General features: G+C 44.2%; 1 protein-coding gene across 2 annotated transcripts; it reads right to left on the bottom strand.

Annotated features, from left to right (window-relative positions):
- Positions 1 to 5,276: 5,276 nt before the first annotated feature.
- Positions 5,277 to 21,987, bottom strand: RGCC (regulator of cell cycle). Of its 2 annotated transcripts, none has more exons than XM_069881047.1 (5): positions 21,882 to 21,987; positions 21,536 to 21,706; positions 9,916 to 10,023; positions 8,062 to 8,124; positions 5,277 to 5,879 (listed from the first exon to the last, which is right to left on the bottom strand). In XM_069881047.1, exons 1-5 carry the CDS (start codon positions 21,904 to 21,906, stop codon positions 5,872 to 5,874), a joined length of 375 nt encoding a protein of 124 aa, XP_069737148.1. In that variant the 5' UTR covers positions 21,907 to 21,987; the 3' UTR covers positions 5,277 to 5,871. The 2 variants fall into 2 exon arrangements, with proteins under 2 accessions (XP_069737148.1, XP_069737159.1); XM_069881058.1 differs by having other exon boundaries at positions 21,536 to 21,703; positions 21,882 to 21,979.
- Between the last annotated feature and the right edge of the window lie 586 nt (positions 21,988 to 22,573).

Below are 22,573 nucleotides of genomic sequence, written 5' to 3'. Positions count from 1 at the left end.
GTCTTCGTCATCACCATAATTATCTGCAGTTGAGAAACCCACTGGCATTGTCCTAGAATACTTCTTTTTAAAAAGATACAACAAAGCCTCCAGATGTGGTGCTACACCACCACGATGCCCGGCCTGACTTTGAACATGAAGAGCTGAGGCAAGGTGCACCAGCTGGGCTGCTGATGCAGAGCACCGACATCATAGAATCATAGAATCATAGAATCACCAGGTTGGAAAAGACCCACCAGATCATCAAGTCCAACCATTCCTATTGAGAAGCACAGGAGTGCACACTCAGAGAGCACGTAAAGCCAAAAAGCAAATATCTGGAGGTCAGCATTGAGACGCCCAAGCACCAACCTGAGGCTCTCGTGTTGCTCTGCCTGGCAGACGCACCAAGTCCCAGGGCTAAAGCTGCCGTGCTTGCACAATGTGATGCAAAGCCTCCCAGACAGCTCACCTGGGCCAGCTCGGTAGTTTTGCCTCTGCCTCTCCAGTCCTACAAACTGCTACACTCTAAGCCCAGTCATAGGTAGGTTGATTTTGACACACACACACTTCAGGCAGTTGATTATGAAGCCCAAGTGAAAAGCCTGCTCTTCTGCAGTATTTTACAATATTCATTGTAGCGACGGAACATCTTAGAGGACAATTTGTCCTCCCTTCCCTTGGTGTAATGGCTATTAAAGGACACAAGGACAACATCCTAACTTCACTGCTTTGCTCAAGTGCCTGCATCAGATGAGATCGGGCCTGACCTGATTTCATACACTAAAATACATACACAAAATCCAGTTTGGGGGAAAACATGAAGACCCATATATACCAAAATACCGTGATTTGTTTTTTTAGACAGGAGTGATGTTTTTAATTATAAACACTGGTCTGAAAGACATTATAAGCAGAACCGGAGGATGGCAGTCATTATTACAACCATGGTTTTTGGAGAAGGGAACACTTCCAGCTTCAAGCCCATTTAAGCATCCCCAAGCCTCTCAGAGAAGCCAGTGGGCTCTTCATCTCTCGGGAGAATGGAGGGTCAAGCCTCTAGTCTGTACTTTTTAAGACCTGAACTGATAGGTATTTTAGCTTCCAAAACATAGAAGCAAAAGAACAATGCAAAGGCATTAACATCCCTTTGCATTGACTGGCCGGCTTTAATCCCATGAGACAACCTACATTGTTTAACTGGTAACTTTGAACATGTAAGAGGAAAAGGACCTTGAAAAGATTAGTTTTACAGCTCTAGGCCAATGAGATAAATCAGCCAAGGTCATCTTAAACTATTGTGAAGTTATTTAGACAGATAGAGCTGTTATCCAGGCTGCAATATAGTCAGCAATGTAGAAAGCCTACTACAGTAACATAGAAAGCAGGAGTTTTCTCTGTTGAGAATATGGAATTCGTATTGCTATGCAGAGCTGGATTTAGTTCAAGAGCTGCGGCTCTCATTTTGGCTTTACGATACTCACTTTGCTTCCAAACACTGTAAGGCTGGAAGCTTACTTCCAACAGTCTAGCAGATGTCATGTCTAGCACATTTAGGCACCTTTGGGTAAACGAAATCTCATGTAAGACAAGCTCCAGTGTAGTACAAATACTTCTCAGGTGGTCAACTAGGTCCATTCTACATGAACACCATCCGAGCTGAACTCCCTCTGAGCTGGATTTCATCCGAGTTCCTCTGCAGAGACCCACACTGGGTGGACTGGTCCCCACGGCATTGCTGAATTCTTTTCACTTCACATAGGATGTGAAGCAGCTGGACAATGATCTAAAAGCAACAATTAATGATATGATCTAACAAAAATCTGTGTTTCAAGACACAGATGATCCCCAGCAGACTGAAAACAACCAACCCACCCTTCTTTGACTCTTGTCTGTCTTTTACTAAGGGCTCACAAAAATCAGCACGTTACCAAGCTTAATATGTTACCACATATCAGCTGAGCCTGAGTGATGGCACTGAGGATGCACAATCAATAGCAAGCATACAATAAGACACATCAGCTCAAGCCTCAGTGATGGAGGTTTAAACTAATCCATTTAACCTTGAATTTACAATAGGTAGAGCACACACGGAAACGATTGTTGCACCTCACCTTACACATGTTAAGCCATGGCAGTACACCCGCTTAGTTTAAGCTCCTTATTTCCATTTCTGGATGGGTGGCATTGGCACGACAGGACTGTGAGACTCTCTTCTGAATCCAAATGTAGCATCACAGCACAAGATGGAGGTCAAAATCTCAAGGAGTAAAATCAGGCTGGAGTGCAGCCTGCAGCAATGCTCACTGAGGATGGAGTATGACAGCAACTTTCCTCAGCAATGCATTTTTCTGTGCCATATGTAAACAGATGATGCACTTAAGTCATAAGACCAATCCAGTGAAATGACATCTACATTACTGCCTACTTTCTAATAGAGCAAGACGTTCAGATGTGACAATAACAAACTGGAGGGAATTCAGATCTACAGCTCCACAGACGACACTCCCAGGTTTTGTATCTGGTGATCTCCAGAACTGTTGTATAAGCAAACAGAAGTCTCCACCCTTTCATGCATAAATAAGATTAAAAAACTCAAACAGATGGTGACTTAATTCCCAACTCTATCCCCAACTGGTGTTGCACAAAATGAGGAACATGCTTTGCTTAAAACCTTTGCTTACATGGGAAAAAAAATGTTCAGAAGTGTGGACAAGTAAGCTTAAAAGCAAGGGCAGCACATTGCCGTTGCAATGTAAGGTACTGATTTAGTCATTTCCCTCTATAAAGGGCAACATCCAACTTTAAATACCAATTATAGGCCCAAAGCTTGCAAGAGGATCGAGCGACAACGGAATGTGCAGAGGGAAAGTGGAAAGCTCATGCCCGATACCTCAAACAATCCAATCTGAGGAACAAACAGCTGGCCATCTCTCCCCCACCCCCACGATCATTTGAGGTGGCCTCCTCTGAAACTCACGGCTTGTTTAACACATGCTTAGTCAGGGTATTCTGCCTTTGGGAAAGCAACATCTGCCATTCACCACCGATCCATCATTCCCCTACCAAAAAGCACAGAAATGCAGGAGGCCAGCCAAAACTGCTGCTGCTGTTCACACTGCTTAAAAACACGCCGTACGCTAATGATGTTTCTTGAAATAAAAGCATTAGCTTGTTTCTGCTCTCCTAGTTCCTCTTCCTTCTGTTCCTACTGAAAGGTGCAGTGCCTGTCCCTCTCCATGTGACAGTAAGTCCTACACCAGCCAAGCGAATGCCACTCCCCGGCTTTGCACAGCAAAACATCCCTTTGCATCTGGGAACAAGGAGCAGGGCCAGGCTCCCCTCTCAGTTTCACAGAGGCAGCCAAAAGGAGAATTTACTCCTGTGTGTTTATAGTGTAGTAGCAGTGAATTTCCACAGTGCTCTGGCAAAGCCAGGCCAAGCCTACCTTGCTGTTCAAAATGGGCTTCCAGCTGTGCAGGGGCTTCTGAGAAGATCCTAGAGTATGCAGAAGCACATCACTGACTCAGACATCAATTACAGAATCATAGAGTATTTTGGGTTGGAAGGGACCTTAAGATCATCCAGTTCAACCCCCCTGCCATGGACAGGGACACCTTCCACTAGACCAGGCTGCTCAAAGCCTCACCCAACCTGGCCTTGAACACCTCCAGGGATGGGGCACCCACAGCTTCCCTGGGCAGCCTGTGCCAGTGCCTCACCACCCTCAAGGAGAAGAATTTCTTCCTTATATTTAATCTAAATCTCCCCTCTTTTAGTTTAAAGCTACAACCCTTCATCCTATTGCTATGTACACTTGTGAAAAGTCCCTCCCCACCTTCTCTGTCAGCGCCCTTTAGGTACTAGAAAGCTGCTATCAGGTCTCCCCAGACCCTTTTCTTCTCAAGGCTGAACAACCCCAACTCTTTTAGCCTGTGTTCAGAGAAGTGCTCCAGCCCACTGGTCATTTCCACGGCCTTTCACTAGAACCTTTCTAACAGGTCTATGTCTTTCTTGTGCTGAGGGCCCCAGAACTGAGCGCAGTATTCCAGGTGAGTAGATAAGGAGTACCATCTCTCTCGACCTGTTTGTCATGCCCAGGATACCGCTAGCTTTCTGGGCTGCAAGGGCACACTGCCTGGTCATGTTGAGCTTCCACAAGTCCTCCTCCCCAGGGCTGCTCTCAATCCATTCTTTGCCCTGCCTGTAATTATACTTGAGATTGCCCCAACCCCAGTGAATGACCTCACACTTGGCCTTGTTGCACTTCATGAGGTTCACATGGGCCCACCTCTCAAGACTTGAACCACCCCACCTTCCTTCTCAGACTTGACAATTCACCCACAGCAACATTAAACTTCACCCTCCTGAATCAGTTCACCCAACTTCTATTCTAAGGGACAATTTACCAACTGAATGTGCAGTAGGAAACATTGAAGAGAGTTTTTCCTTGCCAGAAAAATAGTCCATCCACCATCCTACACTGCTGTTCTGCCTGAAAGAAGGAAAAAAAAACCCACACAACTCAAGATGGTCACTAAAATGTACCCAGTTGAGAATTTCATTTTCTTACCAATGAATAAAACTGGATGAATCATACTATGTTTAACAGGACACACATGTTTTTGTCAATTTTTAGAAAATCTAAAACAGGGAGATGGATTCATTTCATTCTCACGGTGCTCCCAGCCTACACAGTATGTTCCCCCAGCTGGTAGCTGTGCCACAAGCCCAGACACATCCTTCTCCAGACACACACACAATCAATATCTGAACCACTCATGCAACTGTTCACTAGCCCACTTCGGTCTAAATAAGACCTGGAGTTCAAACAAACGCATCTCACTTGGTCTGAACAGATCAGAGAGCAACTGCACAAGTAGCTCAGACAGCAGAGCCAAGTGTAATGCCTGCAGCAGCTGGAGGACAGCTCACATAATGACATCTCCAGTGCCTAACGCATATGGAAAGAATCAGGTTCCTTGTAAAAAACACAGGTTCACCTTCCGCTCTTTCAGCACAACACTGACAGCCAGGAAGTCTTTTTAGACTGGTAGACTGTTTTGGACCCAAGGGTCTGGTATCAGAAACACCCAGACACTTAAATATTTTCTTGGTGCTACAGGATCTCCATAATTTAAACCCATGGGCCTAAATGTCTGACCTCCCAGCTATTACTTCACATAGTGTGCTAAGCAGATACAAAGCTAGCTTTTACACAGGGTTTAAAATAGGGATCAACATTCAAATCTGTACTAAGTTAGTGTTCTTTCATTTGTATGAAAGCAAATCTGAAGTAACAGTTCAACCAATTTTATTATTTTCCTGATTGTAGTAATCATACATAGTACAAAATTCTCTTATTTAAGCAATTTAAAATGAAAAAAATGAAGTTCCACATTAAGCCAGCACAACACATTTTGTCTGATATTTTTTATCAGATATTTTAAAGCTTGATGTTTTCCAATAAGAGCTTAATTTGTACTTCCATTTCAGAGTTCGCATGTTCATACGAAGCTTGCAGGCATCTGGATTCCAGTTCAGGGTTTATTTACATACAAAAATATATTATAATGGAAAAAAAAAGCATTAAAAGTTCTCACCTATATAAAATTACAAATATATTTTCATAAAAGCAACTTTAAATTACAATCCAAGCTATATTTTAAAGCAAAATACAGCTGCCACACTTAAGTTATCTTATTCCATCTGCTGCAAAGTAACGAAACTGATATTGCCTGTTAAATACTTGTAGGAGTTTACAACGGTTATGTTCAGAACATGAATATCTTGGGTAGCAAAGTTATCAGACAAGGGCAGCAGTTCTCAGTGACTGATATCACTTATCCTTCAGAGAACATCCACAGGCAAGCACAATGTCAAAGATTCATTTCACATACCTGGAAATACAAAACAGGAGAGACCATTAAGTTCTGCATTAAATAAGATTGCATGTTGTTGACATGTCAGACACCATATCTATGCCCAGCTCATTATACTGCCTGACAGGCCAAAATTATGCCTTTTTTTTTTAATTAACACAAGAGCTAAAATGTTATTGTGTAAAAATTTAAGGTCATTACTTCTCTAACAAGTATATTAAGCTTGAAAAGGCATCTGCACAAGGTTCTGCATAACTTCAAGCGTATAAATACAACTCCTCTAAAACACGAGAAATATCAGATGGAAGTTGGACATTTTTCCTCAGAATTTGTGTATCATAGAATCATACAATGGCTTGGGTTGAAAGGGACTTTAAAGTTCAACTAATTCCAACCCCCCTGCCATGGGCAGGGACACCTCCCACCAGCCCAGGCTGCCCAAGGCCCCATCCAGACTGGCCTTGAACACCTCCAGGGATGGGGCAGCCGCAGCTTCTCTGGGCAACCTGTGCCAGTGCCTCACCTCCCTCATTGTGTGTCACTGGAAGACAAGTGACACTGTAAAAACATGGCTCTGGTGAAACAATTAGAGGTTTGCATAGTAGGCAGGAAAAAAAACAACCAACAACAAAGCCCCAAACCACTACACAGGTGGCAACCCCTGGCCCCTGCTCAGATGTGCCTTGCAATAGGACAATGAAAACAATATACTGTAGGCAGCCCCTTAAGAGTCAGCTGCAACACAGCTGTGCAAGACACACCAATCTGAACATCTGGCTTGGGTGTTTTATTGTTCTACACAAACCTTCAAACTCAGAAGTTTTTCAGAGAAGCAATCAGTCAATGAGATTTCAGTGCTAAAGATGTAGACAGCTCAAGCATGTGTCCATGACAGGTCAGGAAATGTGAAATATATTTTAAGCAAGAGAACTGAAACCAGGATGGAGATACAAGTAAGACGACAGGGAAGTAGGAAGCCCATAAGGGCAGCTGTCTTAAGTCCAAGGCAGGTGGCTAAGACTTCAAGAATTACAGGGATGGAAAATACAAGAAACTCTCAGTTCATAGCTTACTGCATGGGTGGGTGTTCATGCTGCTATTTAGGTCTAGTCCTATAGTTTGTTGGTTTGGACTCTGTAGTCTGGCTCCATATGAAACCTCATTGCTCTCTACAACTACCTGAAAGGAGGTTGTGGAGAAGAGGGAGCTGGCCTCTCCTCCCACGTGACAGGGGACAGGACAAGAGGAAATGGCCTCAAGCTCCACCAGGGGAGGTTCAGGCTGGACATCAGGAAAAGATTTTTCATGGAAAGGGTCACTGGGCACCGGAACAGGCTGCTCAGGGAGGTGGCTGAGTCACCTTCCCTGGAGGAGTTTAAAGGATGGGTGGACGAGGCACTGAGGGGCATGGTTTTGTGATTGATGGGAATGGTTGGACTCGATGATCCGGTGGGTCTTTTCCAACCTGGTGATTCTATGAAAAAAACCCCAGTATCATGTCCATAACAGCACAGGAAGAAACAGAAAGAACAGATAGAGCACATTGCTGTAAATAGGAGGGCAGATTTTTTTGCTTTGTGGATTTTCTTTAAAAATTATAAAGGAGAACCTTCTACAGTAACTGGAAAATATAATTTCTAGATAGTGACAGAAAAATTGATCTAAATTCCATTCCTGTTAAGGACAAAACCAAACTGGATTGTTACATTTAATCTAGTCAACAAATAGAGATATCTGCTCTTTATTGCTTCATAAAGCCAAGTCTAGAATAAAAAGGTTTCCCTCACCTATGGCTATTCTTCCAGTTACTTAGCTTTAGAATGGAGAAACAAAGCCCCACTTTTTAGCTAAGTCTTGACTGTTTAAGAAAGTGATGTATATTTGATCTATACACTGTCGAGAAGTGGTGAATTGCAGTTGCCTCAGAGGTGGGGACAGAGGTCCATCAGAGTAGAGCCTTTGTCACACAAGCTAAACCACACACCTTGAACATTCAGGCAAAGACCAGAATTTGGTCTATTTTACCTTCTTCTCCACATAATGATCCATAGGACTAGCAAACAAAAATGAAGCCATGTTATATAAAACTATTGCTACCCCTTCCTTCCTCCTCCCCCCATCTATTGGCTGTCTTCACTCTCTGACAGTGCAGTGAGGTGCATTCAAGTGAGATACATCCTATTAATGAAAAACTACTTACTTGCTAGTGTCCTGTCAAGATCAGCAATGAATTCTTCCAGTTCTTTTGTGTCTCCAAGCTTTGCTGCAAAATGAGAGAGTAAATACCACTTAAAGATGACATATTTCTTTGGCCAAAAGAAACACTGGAACCACACAATCCCCCAAATAGTTTTCAGTGGGATCAAACATGCATATGCACTGTTTTCAGTGAAGTTCTGTAGGGTTGTTGCAATGTCTAAATGCATTCTCAGAAAACAGGGAATATAATTAAAATTCTAGTTTCATAGTCTTACATTTGACAGAAGCAAAGCAAACAAATTCTCTGTTTCATTTCCTTAAAAAGCATAGGCTGAAGTGGAGAAAAAAGCTACGTGTCAACTAATCCATGTCCTTGCTACTGTGGGAGTTTTTTCTTATTTCATAAATGCAGATATTGCATTCATGCCCCTAATCAAACCCCACCCAGTTAGCTCCCAGTTCTACCCAAACCTAAACCTCTTAAATCATGTAAGTATTATTGTTTGGCTGTGATGTCAGTCCTTGGATTTTGGTCTATGCACTCTACCTTGGGATCCAAACATCTACCTAAATTTCCAGTCCTGAGAACATCACTGGTTCCATTCAATCTAATTTTAACCACAAGTGGCTTCCTTATCCCTGTGGTCTATTCCAAGCTGCTTCCAAGTCTATTTCTGTCTTTTTGTCTTCTCATCAGGAAGAGCAACTTGACCTTTTCATGTCATACCGTTCCAAGTATTTCCTGCCAGTTTAATTCAACTTTTTCTTGCTACTTCTGTAGACTGCACCGGGTTGTTGTGTCCCAAGTGCAGGACTCTCTGCTTGGCTTTGTTAAACCTCATCCTATTGGTCTCCACCGACTGATCCAGCCTGTCCAGATTCCTCTGCAGAGCCTTCCGAGCCTCAAGCAGGTCAACACTTCTATCCAGCTTAGTGCTATCCACAAACTCGCTAAGAGTACATTCGATCCCCTCATCCATATCATCAATAAAGGTACTGAACAGAATCGGACTCAGCACTGAGCCCGAGGGAACATCACTGGTGATCGGCCTCCAACTGGATTTAACTCCATTTACCACAACTCTTTGGGCCCAGCGAGCCAGTCAGTTTTTTTATCCAGCAGAGAGTACACCTCTCCAGGCCAGTGGCAGCCAGTTTCTCAGTCAGAATGTTGTGAGAAACGGTGTCTTGCGCATGCATCCAAGAAGACTAGTTGTAACAAAAGCATAGTATAGTACATGTGTGACTGTTCATTTTTTTGTATGTCTAGTACAGAGTTAATCTAAATTAACCTAACTGAAACAAGCTCCTGGCAAGTTAGATCAGCTGCCAGACAGAAGCCACTCTTAAAGTGCAGCTACAAAGGAAGAAGCCATTACTAATACAGCGGTTGTATCAGCAGTGCAAGGTCTACAGCGATCTGAGTAATTTTGTTAACGTGAATGTCAGCATAGAGCTTTGGAGAAGTCACCTACTGTACCCCTGCATTCAGGCTAAGCATTTCTGCATATAGATGGGATGCTTAAGCTACTTAGTTGCTTCAGTAAGAAGTAACCCAAGTTAATTGGGAATGAATTAAGGAGTACCTCAATTCCTAATCAACCAAAGAACTCTAATATAGTTTGCTGTTTCAAAATCAAAAGAGTTGCTGGGTCACCTGTGAAGCGTGGCTGCAGTGTGCTATTACTGTTTGTGATCAACACAGTAATACTTGCATCTGCAGTGTCTTAACAGTAACCCTTAGTTTGTTGTCATTTTAAAAGAGTCAACGCATGCACATGAATCCTGACTAATTGAGAGAAGCCTGTGTAGTTGAAAACTAGACAGAAGTGTCGACAGTTAAAATTAAGTTTACCTCTACAGGGAGTTACTGAGGGAGATGGCAAGCTTGGAGTAGACGCAGTTGGAGAGTTAAGTTTTTCATCACTGAGGCTGAAACTGTTTCTGTAGAGTGAATCTGCACCTGAAAAGAGTTAGATTATAAAGTAAAATTAACACCTTCTACAATTTTGTAATAGAATTAAAAAAGAAATAGGACATTTCTTGCATGGGCTTCAGCATCTGTAGAACTCAAATTTACAGACTTTAAAACCAGAGGGACAAATAAAACATCTGCTCTGAAGACTGTTGTGCCCACAACTACTGTTAAACAGTAAACAGTCCTAGATCCAGTCCTCACTTCCCAATAAGAAAAGTGGCAGCTTTCCCTGAAGTCAACATCATTTGGAAAATATTAGAGGAATGGCAATTATCTGACATCCACTAAATTAGGTCTGGTATGACCTACCCAATTCACAACATTCTAGGAAATTCTAGTTACCTGAATTTTTCAAGAGCTATTTAAAAAGCTGACTAAAGAGCTCCAGGACAAGGACAGTTCCCCAGAACAAAGTGTTGCCCTCATCTCTGAAGCAAACTCACCCATTTCTCCATGCTCTGCTGCTTTAAATCTTGCGTTCTAGATAAATTGCACAGCATCTTTTCAATTTCTTTTATTCTGTAACTCTCTGGAGTTCACAAAGCAGTAAATCTGTACACAAGACTGCAATCTTATTTTAGGTGGTCTTTCAAAGCAAGCCATGGAAAGCAATGGGAAAGGTTCCAATACTGTTTTGATGTTCTTGGATTTTAGACAAAGCCTTAACTTTCCAAAGTATCAAAAAACCTTTATCTTGCCTCTTTTTATTAAAAGAATTCCACAGTGTACAGCGGACACAATACACTGGTTGTGGCTCCACTAGAAGGAGGAGTTGTCATTGTGTTAGAGACACTAAAACTGCTGGTTCCTGCAGTTTTCAGCTGGTGACCTGAAAACAGTAGTTCTACAAAAAGAAATCACTCTCATATGAACGTGGCAATGGTCTACATTTATTTGGCACATTTCTTAGGAAACAAATTTATGCCTCATTATATGGGGTGGTGACTACCAACGCCTGCTCCTGAGGCAGCATTTTTGCCTTCCTCAAGCACATACAGCATTTGTCCTTGGAGCCCCATCCTGGGAAGTGGTTACACAGCATTAAGTCGATCCAAGTCAGAATTGTAATGCTTCCTTGGATGCCTGTTCCATTTGCTGTGCTCAGAGATGATTGCCTTAGTTAAATTTAAGGGTGTCTTGCTGAATGAGCAAAAGGGGCAGGACCACAGCTTGCCTTGCCAAGATGTGCACATCTGCTCCACTGAACACTGTCATAATGTTTACAGATACTAAATGTAGAGGCCATGCAGCAGAGCAGTCAACTGGGGTAAGTCCCCCCTATCTTTGGGAAGAAGACTGCATGTGCACTCCCCATCTCCTCCAGCCTGATGCCGTTACCAGCATAAAACCATCTTCCACAGGAATACACAGATACAGTGACAAATCAGACCAGACAGGACCAGACTTGTAATACCTCAAAAAGAAGCCAAAAGAACAACTCACTGAAACACCAAAAGATAAACCACTGTCCAGGTAATGTATTTGAAAAGAGCAGATATAGAAGCTTCAAATTATTTTGTATTTTGAAGGTTTTAGAGCTAGTTGAATTAATAAAAAATAATCCAGAGAACAATGGTAATGTAATTTTAACGTGGAGGCTATGCTATTAGTATCCAGACACCAAATGTAGCGATGCTGGGAATTTATATATTACAAACCAATCCTTCTTGTACATCAAATCCAAAGCTCCAGCTGCTTTTATGTATAGTTGGAATAAAGACTTGTTCTTGAATACTTGTGAAGGCAACTCAAATTAGTAAAGCTTTAATAAGCCATTTCAACTGGCCGCAAGCTATTCACACAGCTCTTTTTATTTATATCCATGCACACATGTGAGCCAGCACTCATCATTGATTCTTTTTGTGTTTCTCTCTCTGTGGTGGTTTAAGCTAAAGTAGAATCAGTTTTCTAACTTCAGCTAAGTCTCATCTAAGTAACTTCATTTTCTGAAAGTTAACTGCATGTTTTTCAGACAGTGTTTCCATCTAGATGCGATAACATGGGCACTGAGGTGGGGGCAAGATCTCATATATTTTACTCTTTTACTATATTATTATTATTATTTCATTAAAGCTGAAGTTTCAGTTTCCAGCCCGCAAGTCTTTCCTCTCATTTCCCTTTCCTGGGGTGGGGGGGGGGCAGGGTTGGGGGAAGGGAATTCGGAACCCAACTGCTCAGTTTTAGCTGCTGAAATTGGCTGGGCCAGAGCTAAACTGGGACACTCCTCATACTCCTCCTATAAACATTTCAAAGTACTGCCTGCTCACCTTACAATGTACTGAAACTAGAAAACTGCAATTTCATACAAACCTTATGCTGGGAAACATTTATGACCAGGCACAGAGAAATAGAACTGTTGCTTTAAATATCTGAATGGGGTTTTATTTCCAGTCTCAAAAAGGTGAAATGTTTTCACAAAACAGTGTTATCTTCAGATGGGTTGTAATATTAATAGCTTCAAGAAAATATCAACATTTATCTTGCTCAAAAAAGCAAATCCATAGTTTAGCTACTGGCTGTGGCTTAAACATGCCACCAAGCAGCATGAAGGCTGGTGATGGAAGGAGGAATGCATTGACTAAGGTCATCGTAACTGCTGAAAACAGGGTACATTAACAAATACTTCTGATATCCATCGCACAAAAATATCCACTTTGGCAAACCACGGCTGTAAGGCAGAAAGCTCTGAGAAAATAACACTTCAGTCCTCCCTCTCTACCAGCTTCCACAGCCAAGATTTGCTCATTCACCTCTAATAATGGCTGTTGGAAGATTTCCACTGCCACACAAACACAATATCCCCTGCAACCCAATAACTAGAGGCTGATGCTAAGGATGTCTTATTGCTGCTGCCTTAATCTCCCATACAAATTTATCTATAATTCATGACTATTTTTCATGGTGCATTTTTACTCTACTGCCTGTGCATGTGTTTAAACTGTGCTCTTTTGGTAAAATACTGTCTCCTCTCCAAAAAAAAAAAAAAAGGAGACATTAAAAACCCCAGATGTAATCTACTGAGTTGACTTACATGAGTTAAACTAAGTCAGTAGCTGCAAAATTAGAGGTTTGGAATAAATATGGGTGTATTTTGCTTTGGCAAAGTAATCTGTAGTTAGTATTGACCTTTGCTGTTCCAGTATATGGTTACAGCACAAAGAAAAACCATGGCAATACCATGTAAATAAAGAACATCCCAACGAAATAAGCAATTGAAAGGTTCTGGGCAATAATTTACTAAAGGAGGAAAACCTCAAACTTTTCATTTTAAAACAGGCAACAGAAAGGTTCAGCTGTCTGACTCCCTTAATATCATGCTCTTTCTAGTACCATAGTTCAGGGTACGATTTTAAAGAGCACTGGAGTCAGTGAAGTCTTTACTGTAGTTTTCAGCAGGGAAAGTTTTGGAGGGAAAAAACAAATCACATCCCTAAAGTTTTCAGAGAGGAGCATTGAAATTCCACTTAAATCTCTACAAATCATGAATTTATTATAAAACAATAGTCTAGTATCTAATGAACAGACTGCACAACTCATTCCAAGTCCAACCATGGCCTACTTACTGAAATAATAAACAAAATAAAATCAGTAATTTCTAATTCTAACAGTACAAGTGAGACATATTCATGATGCAAAGAGCTTGTTTCACAATACGCAGGTTGCAGCCCTCAAGCGCAGTTTATTTTTATCACAATCAGTTACACTTGGCTGCACTGCTTATTTTGTGTGGTTTTGCCAAGCTAACAAACATCTGTTCCAACACCGACACAAAAATCACACCTTTTCACTACCTACATGTCTAGGCTGCACGATTCAAGATTTCAAATCACATATTTGGAAGGAAGTTATTGAGGTAGCCTGAGACGCAGATGTGCGAGAGTGCTGTCTCTTCTTACACAAAGCTTACCTTAGCACTCATCTCCCACTTACTATTTGTGATGCTGTGTTTCCAGCTCCAGTCTTTCCCTTTACTAATGCTTCCTTTCTAAAGCATAAGAGAACCAGGTACACTGGGGAGGTGAGAACAGGAAATCACATTTGCCATTAAACTGAAATATAGAATCATAGAACAGTTTGAGTTGGAAGGGACCTTAAAGATCATACAGTTCCAACACCCCTGCCATGGGCAGGGACACCTCCCACCAGACCAGGCTGCCCAAGGCTCCATCCAACCCTGGCCTTGAACACCTCCAGGGATGGGGCAGCCACAGCTTCCCTGGACAACCTGTGCCACTGCCTCACCACCCTCATCGTGAAGAAATTCTTCCTTCTGCCTAGCCTAAATCTGCCCCTCTCCAGTTTATGCCCATTGCCCCTCGTCCTATCACTACAAGCCTTTGTGAACAGTCCCTCCTCAGCTTTCCTATAGGCCCCTTTCAGGTACTGGAAGGTCACTATAAGGTCTCCTCAGAGCCTTCTCTTCCCCAGGCTGAACAATCCCAATGCTCTCATCCTATCTACAGAGAAGCTTATACACCTGAAGCTTGTGGGCTTTCTTCCTTTTGAATGTGCCAGTAATTTAATAACACATTCTTTCTCAGATGATTTAATAAAAGGTTATTTCTTCAGGAGAATCTTGCTTCAGTTTTTCACTATAAATATTGCATTGCCGTTTTGTTAGAAACAAGCTATTAGGACTTGACAAACTATTTTCCTCCCTAAAACGTTCCTCTCTTCATGGTTAAGACCGGGATTTGCTGCTAAGACCAAACACTCACCTACCCCACATTGTCTCTCACAGCAACGCATAGTAGACACCTATAGAAGTTTGCAGTCGTACACTGATGCTTTCAAGATAAACTCTGCAAGCTCTAGCAACACACAGACCAATGTATTCTAAGAGAGCAGAAGCATCTTAGCCTGCAGCAGTCCTCGATGGCCCCAACCCTCCCATCATGATTTTATTTTTTTGAGTATGTAAATTTTTAACATCCACAACACTTTTAAGGCAATAGATTTTAGTTTAAAACTTGCCCCAAGAAGGAATAGCTCCTCTTGTTTCTTTGAAATATGCTGATTTAATTACATTTCTTCATACTGGGTGAGGCAGCAGTCACTTTCCTAACGTCACATGGAATTTTTTGGAAGACGAGCTTGTCCCCACCCAAGCCATCTCTCCTTTGGGCAAACAGTCCCAGTCTGTTTAGTAATTTGGAAACTATTTTGTTTATTCAATCATTGCTGTTGCCTTCTTCTGTACCTTCTCTACAGAAGATGAATGATGTAAGCAGGCTTTTGAGGATAAATTCTGTGGTATTAACAGCGGCTTATGCTTCATCTCTAGAGATCACCAGCACAACCAGTTAGACATCCATGGCACGTAACTGTGAATGCTCACACCACACCAGGAACAGGGTGCCTGCACCTGCTTGATTGTGAAATTATGAAATTACGAGTTTTAGATGTACTTGAGGTCTTTTGTTGCACTTGAAAGCCAGAAGATATTTGTCAGAAAGCATTTACGCACTCTTAAAAATAACTACAAAGATACACAACAAGCTGTATGAGCAAAGGGACTCAATCAATACATTTATTTGTCAATGCTTTTAACAGAGAGGCTAGAAGTTAAACCCCACTCCAGAAAACACATTCAGAACTAGAAGCGTGAAACATTCCTACCATGAGCGAGCAGTGTGCCCACATGGCCAAGAAGGCCAAGGGCATCTTGGCTTGTAACAGAAACAGTGTGGCCAGTAGGTCTAGGGAGGTTATTCTCCCTCTGTACTCGGCACTGGTGAGACCACACCTGAAGTGCGGTGTTCAGTTCTGGGACCCTCACAACAAGAAGGATGTTGAGGCTCTGGAGCGAGTCCAGAGAAGAGCGACGAAGCTGGTGAAGGGGCTAGAGAACAAATATAAGGAGCAGCTGAGGCAGCTGGGGCTGTTTAGCCTGGAGAAGGGGAGGCTGAGGGGAGACCTTACTGTTCTCTACCACTGCCTGAAAGGAGGTTGTAGATAGGAGGGTGCTGGCCTCTTCTCCCAAGTGACAAGGGACAGGACAACAGGGAACGGCCTCAAGGTCCACCAGGGGAGGTTCAGGTGGCCATACCCAGGGAGGTGGTTGAGTCACCCACCCTGGAGGTGTTTAAAAGATGGGTGGATGGCGTGCTCAGGGACAGGGTTTAGGGGTTGATAGGAATGGTTGGACTCTATGATCCTGGAGGTCTTTTCCAACCTAGTGATTCTGCAATTCTCAGAGCACAACAGCAGATGATCTTTTTGGTGGCATTACAGCTTTGGTACAAGAAGTGTTAAGGCACTTGCCTTCACAACCTCTCATGAAGTCCAACTTTCTGTTCGTGATCCTAAACCAGAACTTGGAAGACTGTCCCATCATTATCACGTACAGAACTAGCACAGTGCACCAAATGGATGCACCATTTACACAGGCGAGCTTGCACTTTTTGCAACCTTCCTGCAACACACAAGAAGCAAATGGTACCTGTGGAAGTTTGCCACTATAGCTACATCCACACCAGTGGCTTTTGTCAGCACAGCACAACAAACATATGCTGTAAATAACAGCTATATGGTATCCCTCAACTTGGAAGTTTCAGCATGATTAAAAATCTAAAGTACAAAGCTGTTACACTTTGATTTGGCTGAATACATCAAACAAACAATCAGTACTTGCTCTCAGTCCAGCAACTCAAGTGTGTCTGTTGGAGTGACTCACCAGTTGCATCATGGTTTCCAGCACTGTCCCGATCAGCTGTTGTGGTTAATGTAACACTGAGGAGCCAAGGACTAAGATCAAAATGAACATCTGCACATGCAAGCCTTTCTGTTACTGTAAGGTCTAGAGTTCATTGTGTTATGTATAATACTTAACCCCAGCCAAGAGAGACCTTGTCCAAAGATCAGCTGGTCAAATAACAGGACAAGATGTGGGAGAGCCAAGAATTATCATACCCATTTTCGACAGCAGTGTCTTCAAATTCATATTTTTTTTCTTAAGAGTCTGAAATATGTAATAATTTCAATCAGTACTTTTGGAGCTAAGTCCCTTAAGAGGAATATTTGCAGGATTAACTATATTGATAAAACTGTTCGGTAAATCCTTCTGCTCGATTAAACAGGCTCATCCTCTCCTCACAGCAGAAGACTCAGGAAGGGAACGGCTTTCCATACCCTACCATAAAACAGTACTGTTCAAATACAACCTCTTGATACTGGTTACTGACTTCTCGAAGTTGAATTTAAAACCAATTCAGGCGCCCTAGAACAAAGGGTTGCAACAGTTTAAAATGTTGCCTCCTCTTACAGTCCCACCCTAGACTCACAAGGGATCCCTGCAGGACTGGCCAGAAGATACATAGGCCTCACCTCCAGCCACATCACATCAGTCAGGAGGACCAGATTAACTAACAAACCAGAAGAGATAGCACTAAAATACGATAGTTTGAACTGTTCTGTACATGCATGACAAAGCCTACTTGGAATTGTCTTGGCACTGGATAACAAGATTTTGCAAATATGTAAAGAGTCTTTATGCACAAGAGTTCCACTCAGACTATCTGCAAATAATATTGTTGGAATTCCTTTTGCGTTGCAGCAGGTTCGCGTTGTCAGAGCTTGCTCTTTCAGGCCAGCTTCTCCTTGATCCTGCAGTGATGTTTAACCTAAGCATTACCATGGGAAAAGTGAGGTCACGAATTCAGAACTACATTTGCACTAAATGACAAAGGCCAAAGGAAATGTGAACCTAGGAGAAAAACACCCTTGAGTTTGAGCAGAAACAGCCTGGGTAAGTATTCTATTATTAAAATAGATGTAGGGAGTGTAGCTGTATTACATCAGACACTAGAGCCTGTTATAAAAGGAGCTCTTTGTAAACCTGCAATTCCTCTCCAATCCTACTATAACTTCAAAAATAAGTTGCCTGCACCAAATGACGCTTTTAGGAAGAAGAGTTTTAGTAGTCTGTTCTGAGGAACAAGGACAGCCACGTAATTTTCTGTTTCCCTTCCCTTAAACAGATCCTCATACACTTGACACTGCTGGAGGCCAACGGGTTCCTCTCAGTGCATCTCCTGATCCAGTATATGCCAGTTTCCACAAGATCGTCTTCTTATTTCTCCAGAGCCACTTTTTACATGATGCATCGCCAAGGGAGGAACCCCATCACAGGATGGAATTTCCTCATACAAGTTCCTTAAGGACTTCACATAGAGCCATCAAACCCTGTCTGTCCTGCTGTCCTGTTAACACCTTCAGCCTAAATCAGTGCAGAATTATGACACCAATTTTTACTTACTAGATCTGAAGATCTGGTCTGACCATTCGCATGACTGTGCTGTTTCTCACCAGTCCTCTTGCCCTGTCAGAGAACATCACCTTCCTGGAAAAAGTCCTTCTTGTCCCTCCTAAACCATCTTAATCACTGTTCAAGATTTAAAACTTCTGAACCACAGAAGATACTCAAGTCACTACAAATCACAGAATCACTAGGTTGGAAAAGACCTCCAGGATCATCGAGTCAAATCATTCCTATCTGCCACTAAACCATATCCCTGAGCACCTCATCTACCAGTCTTTTAAACACCTCCAGGGATGTTGCCTCAACCCCCTCCCTGGGCAGCTTGTTCCAGTGCCCAATGACCCTTTTGATGAAAAATATTTTCCTGAGGTCCAGCCTGAACCTTCCCTAGTGGAGCTTGAGGCCATTCCCTCTTGTCCTGTCCCTTGTCACTTGGGAGAAGAGGCCAGCTCCCTCCTCTCTACAATCTCCTTTCAGGTAGTTGCAGAAAGCAATAAGGTCTACCCTCAGCCTCCTCAAGGCTAAAAAAACTGTCTTGCTCCATGCAAGAAGATGGTTTTGGGTTTTGTCTTGACTTCTGAAGAGCAGATTATTTCACAAGATAGAGACCCTTCATACTATCAATTTAAGTATCTCATTTGTGGTAAAATACGCGAGAGGTTAATATAACACTGAACACTGCACAAGGAATAGTAACACCAGGGATGTGGCAATAGGACAAGGGGGAACACGGTATAAACTGGAGAGGGGTAGTTTTAGATTAGACATTAGGAAGAATTTCTTCACCATGAGAGTGGTGAGGCACTGGAACAGTTTACCAAGGGAGGTTGTGGCTGCCCCATCCCTGGAGGTGTTCAAGGCCAGGTTGGATGGGGCCTTGGGCAGCCTGGGCTGGTGGGAGGTGTCCCTGCCCATGGCAGGGGAGTTGGAACTGGATGATCTTTAAGGTCCTTTCCAACTCAAACTATTCTATGATTCTATGTATTGCTGCAGTTGTATCTACAATACAGCCCATGTATTTCATCAGGTTGGCTCAGTAAAGGCAGACTTCACCTTACACGCCCTCATCCAAAGGGTTAGTGTCCAGCCTAAATCATGTGTGTGTTTCTAAACCTCCCTCAGAGGGAAAGTCATATTTGCAAAAAGTTGTTTGCCCACTATATTATGAAACAGAGCAGCATATGAATCCATATACCGCCACCGACTACAAAAAAGAAAACAAACCCCAAAGTCACTGCTAGGCAAGGTATCCAAGTTCAGGGAAGGTAAAACATTACCTGTTGATGAAATGAAAGGAATCCTACCCAAGATGATGAAATAAAGAGCTCTGATAATATGGAGAAGCTATAAGAGCTTAAACACTAGGAAGATAACATTATTGTTTCAGCACCAAGTCAATAGAACTGCGTGGTAAATCACTGAACTGATAAAGATGCACAACAGAAAGCAAAGGAGCAATTAAATTTTAAATATCTGAAAACCAGAAAAGCTTATTACAACTGCCTGTACTGTTTAGGAACTAAAAAAAAACCTGGGTGTAGCTTGTTTTTAGAAGAACTTGCTTCTGACAAAGTAGCCTTTGATTTTACTGCTCTCAAGAACAGCAGTTTCCAGCCTCACTATCTGGAGGAGGAAAGATGTTTTCTCTGCTTGACTAGCAAAAAAAATAAGAGGGATAAAACCTTTTTCCCCAAGTTAATCAGAAAAACTTAGTTCCAACTCCATGATTTTTTGCTCGGAGCAGGACATGAGTCACTATCTACTTGCCACCCTCTGTGTCTCAAGTACAGCATGCATTGTTTCCATACATCCAGTATACTTGGGTGCAAGTCAGCATATAATCATCACCCCGAAACAGTGATAACCCTAGAACAGAAACCTGAGTGAGCTTCCACCTCTTCTGAAAAGAGGGCTTTAGTTCACTCTCCCTGAGCTGGTGTTTTAGATACCAAGGCACAACAAGACAGTGCAGAGGCTGCCTGGGCACCACGGGCATAGAATCATAGAATCACCAGGTTAGAAGGGACCCACCGGATCATCGAGTCCAACCATTCCTATCAAACACTAAACCATGCCCCTCAGCACCTCATCCACCCGTCCCTTAAACACCTCCAGGGAAGGTGACTCAACCACCTCCCTGGGCAGCCTGTTCCAGTGCCCAATGACCCTTTCTGTAAAGAATTTTTTCCTAATGTCCACCCTAAACCTCCCCTGGCGGAGCTTGAGGCCATTCCGTCTTGTCCTGTCCCCTGTCACTTGGGAGAAGAGGGCAGCACCCTCCTCTCTACAACCTCCTTTCAGGTAGTTGTAGAGAGCAATGAGGTCTCCCCTCAGCATCCTCTTCTCCAGGCTAAACAACCCCAGCTCCCTCAGCTGCTCCTCATAAGACCTGCCCTCCAGCCCCCTCACCAGCTTTGTTGCTCTTCTCTGGACTCGTTCCAGAGCCTCAACATCATGGCATCATCCCCATCTCCCCAAGGCACCTTGTTCCCCTGTCCATTTCCTCCCCAAAATGCTTTTCCATAGAGTCATAGAATAGTTTGGAAGGGTTGGAAGGGACCTTAAAGATCATACAGTTCCAACTCCCCTGTCATGGTCAGGGACACATCACGCAAGACCAGGCTGCCCAAGGCTCCATCCAACCTAGTTTTGAACACCTCCAGGGACGGGGCAGCCACAGCTTCCCTGGGTAACCTGTGCCAGTGCCTCATCACTCTCATGGTGAAGAAATTCTTCCTTATGTCTAGTCTAAATCTGCCCCTCCCCAGTTTATACCCATAGCCCCTAGTGCTATCACTACAAGCCATTATGAAGAGCCCCTCTCCAGCCTTTCCTGTACCCCCTTCAGGTGCTGGAAGGTCGCTATAAGATCTCCTCGGAGCCTTCTCTTCTCCAGGCTGAACAAGCCCAACTCTCACAACCTGTCCTTGCATGGGAGGTGCTCCAGCCCTCCGATCATCTTCGTAGCGTCCTCTGGACCCGTTCCAGCAGCTTCTTTTTACGTTGAGGATTCCAGAACTGGGCACAGTACTCCAGGTGAGGTCTCAGGAGAGGAATAGAGGGGCAGAATCACCTCCTTCGACCTTCTGGCCACGCTTCTTTTGATGCAGCCCAGGACAGGGCTGGTCTTCTGGGCTGCGAGCGCGCATCGCCGGCTCACGTCTAGCTTCTCCTCCATCAAGCCCGTCCCGCTCCCTCTGGATACCCCCCTCGCCCCTCTCCCAGTCCCGCACTCACCGTCACAGTCGCTGTTACCGCTGCTGCCGCTGCTGCTCCGCCGCTTCATGCGCTCCAGGTGCCCCTCGAAGCAGAAGCGGCGCCGGCCGGCGGGGCGGGAGAACTCGGCCAGCACCGCGTCGAACTCGCCCAGAGCCTCGGCCAGGTCGCCGCCGTCCTCCCGCAGCGCTGCTGGAGGCGGAGGAGGCGTCAGGGCCACCGCGGAGCTCCGGGCTGTCGCCTCCCCGGCGCGGGGACCCGCGCCGGGGAGGCGACAGCCCGGAGCTCCGCGCCCTCAGCCCGCCCCGCACCCTCCCTCCCTCCTTCCCTCAGGCAGGTTCCCGCCCCCCGCCTCGAGCCCCCCGACCTGCGCGAGCCTGCGGCGGCTTCATGGTCTGGGCGGGCGGCGCGAGCCCCCGGCCCCCCGCCGCCTCTTTATGGTCCCGCGCGCGGGAGGCGGGGCGGGGAGGGCCGAGCCCAGGGATCCTCGGCGTGAAGGGGACGGAGCCGCGGGAGCGGGTCCAGAGGAGGGCGGCGAGGGTGGTCGGAGGGTTTGGAGCGCATCCCGTATGAACACAGGCTGAGAAAGTTGGGCTTGTTCAGCCTGGAGAAGAGAAGGCTCTGGGGAGACCTTATAGTGACCTTCCAGCACCTGAAGGGTACAGGAAAGCTGGGGAGGGACTGTTCACAAAGGCTTGTGGTGATAGGACGAGGGGCAATGATTGTAAACTGGAGAGGGGCAGATTTAGACTAGACAGAAGGAGGAATTTCTTCACGATGAGAGCGGTGAGGCTCTGGCACAGGTTGCCCAGAGAAGCTGTGGCTGCCCCATCCCTGGAGGTGTTCAAGGCCAGGTTGGATGGGACCTTGGGTAACCTGATCTAGTGGGGGGTGTCCCTGCCCATGGCAGGGAGGTTGGAACTGGATGATCTTTATAGAGTCATAGAATCATGGAATCACGAGGTTGGAAAAGACCCACTGGATCACCAAGTCCAACCATTCCTATCGATCACTAAACCATGCCCCTCAGCACCTTGTCCACCTATCCCTTAAACACCA

This window comes from Phaenicophaeus curvirostris, chromosome 1 (assembly GCF_032191515.1).
Source record: "Phaenicophaeus curvirostris isolate KB17595 chromosome 1, BPBGC_Pcur_1.0, whole genome shotgun sequence".
Taxonomy (NCBI): Eukaryota; Metazoa; Chordata; class Aves; order Cuculiformes; family Cuculidae; genus Phaenicophaeus; species Phaenicophaeus curvirostris.
The sequence above is the reverse complement of the archived record's forward strand: the minus strand, read 5'-3'. Positions and strand labels throughout refer to the sequence as shown.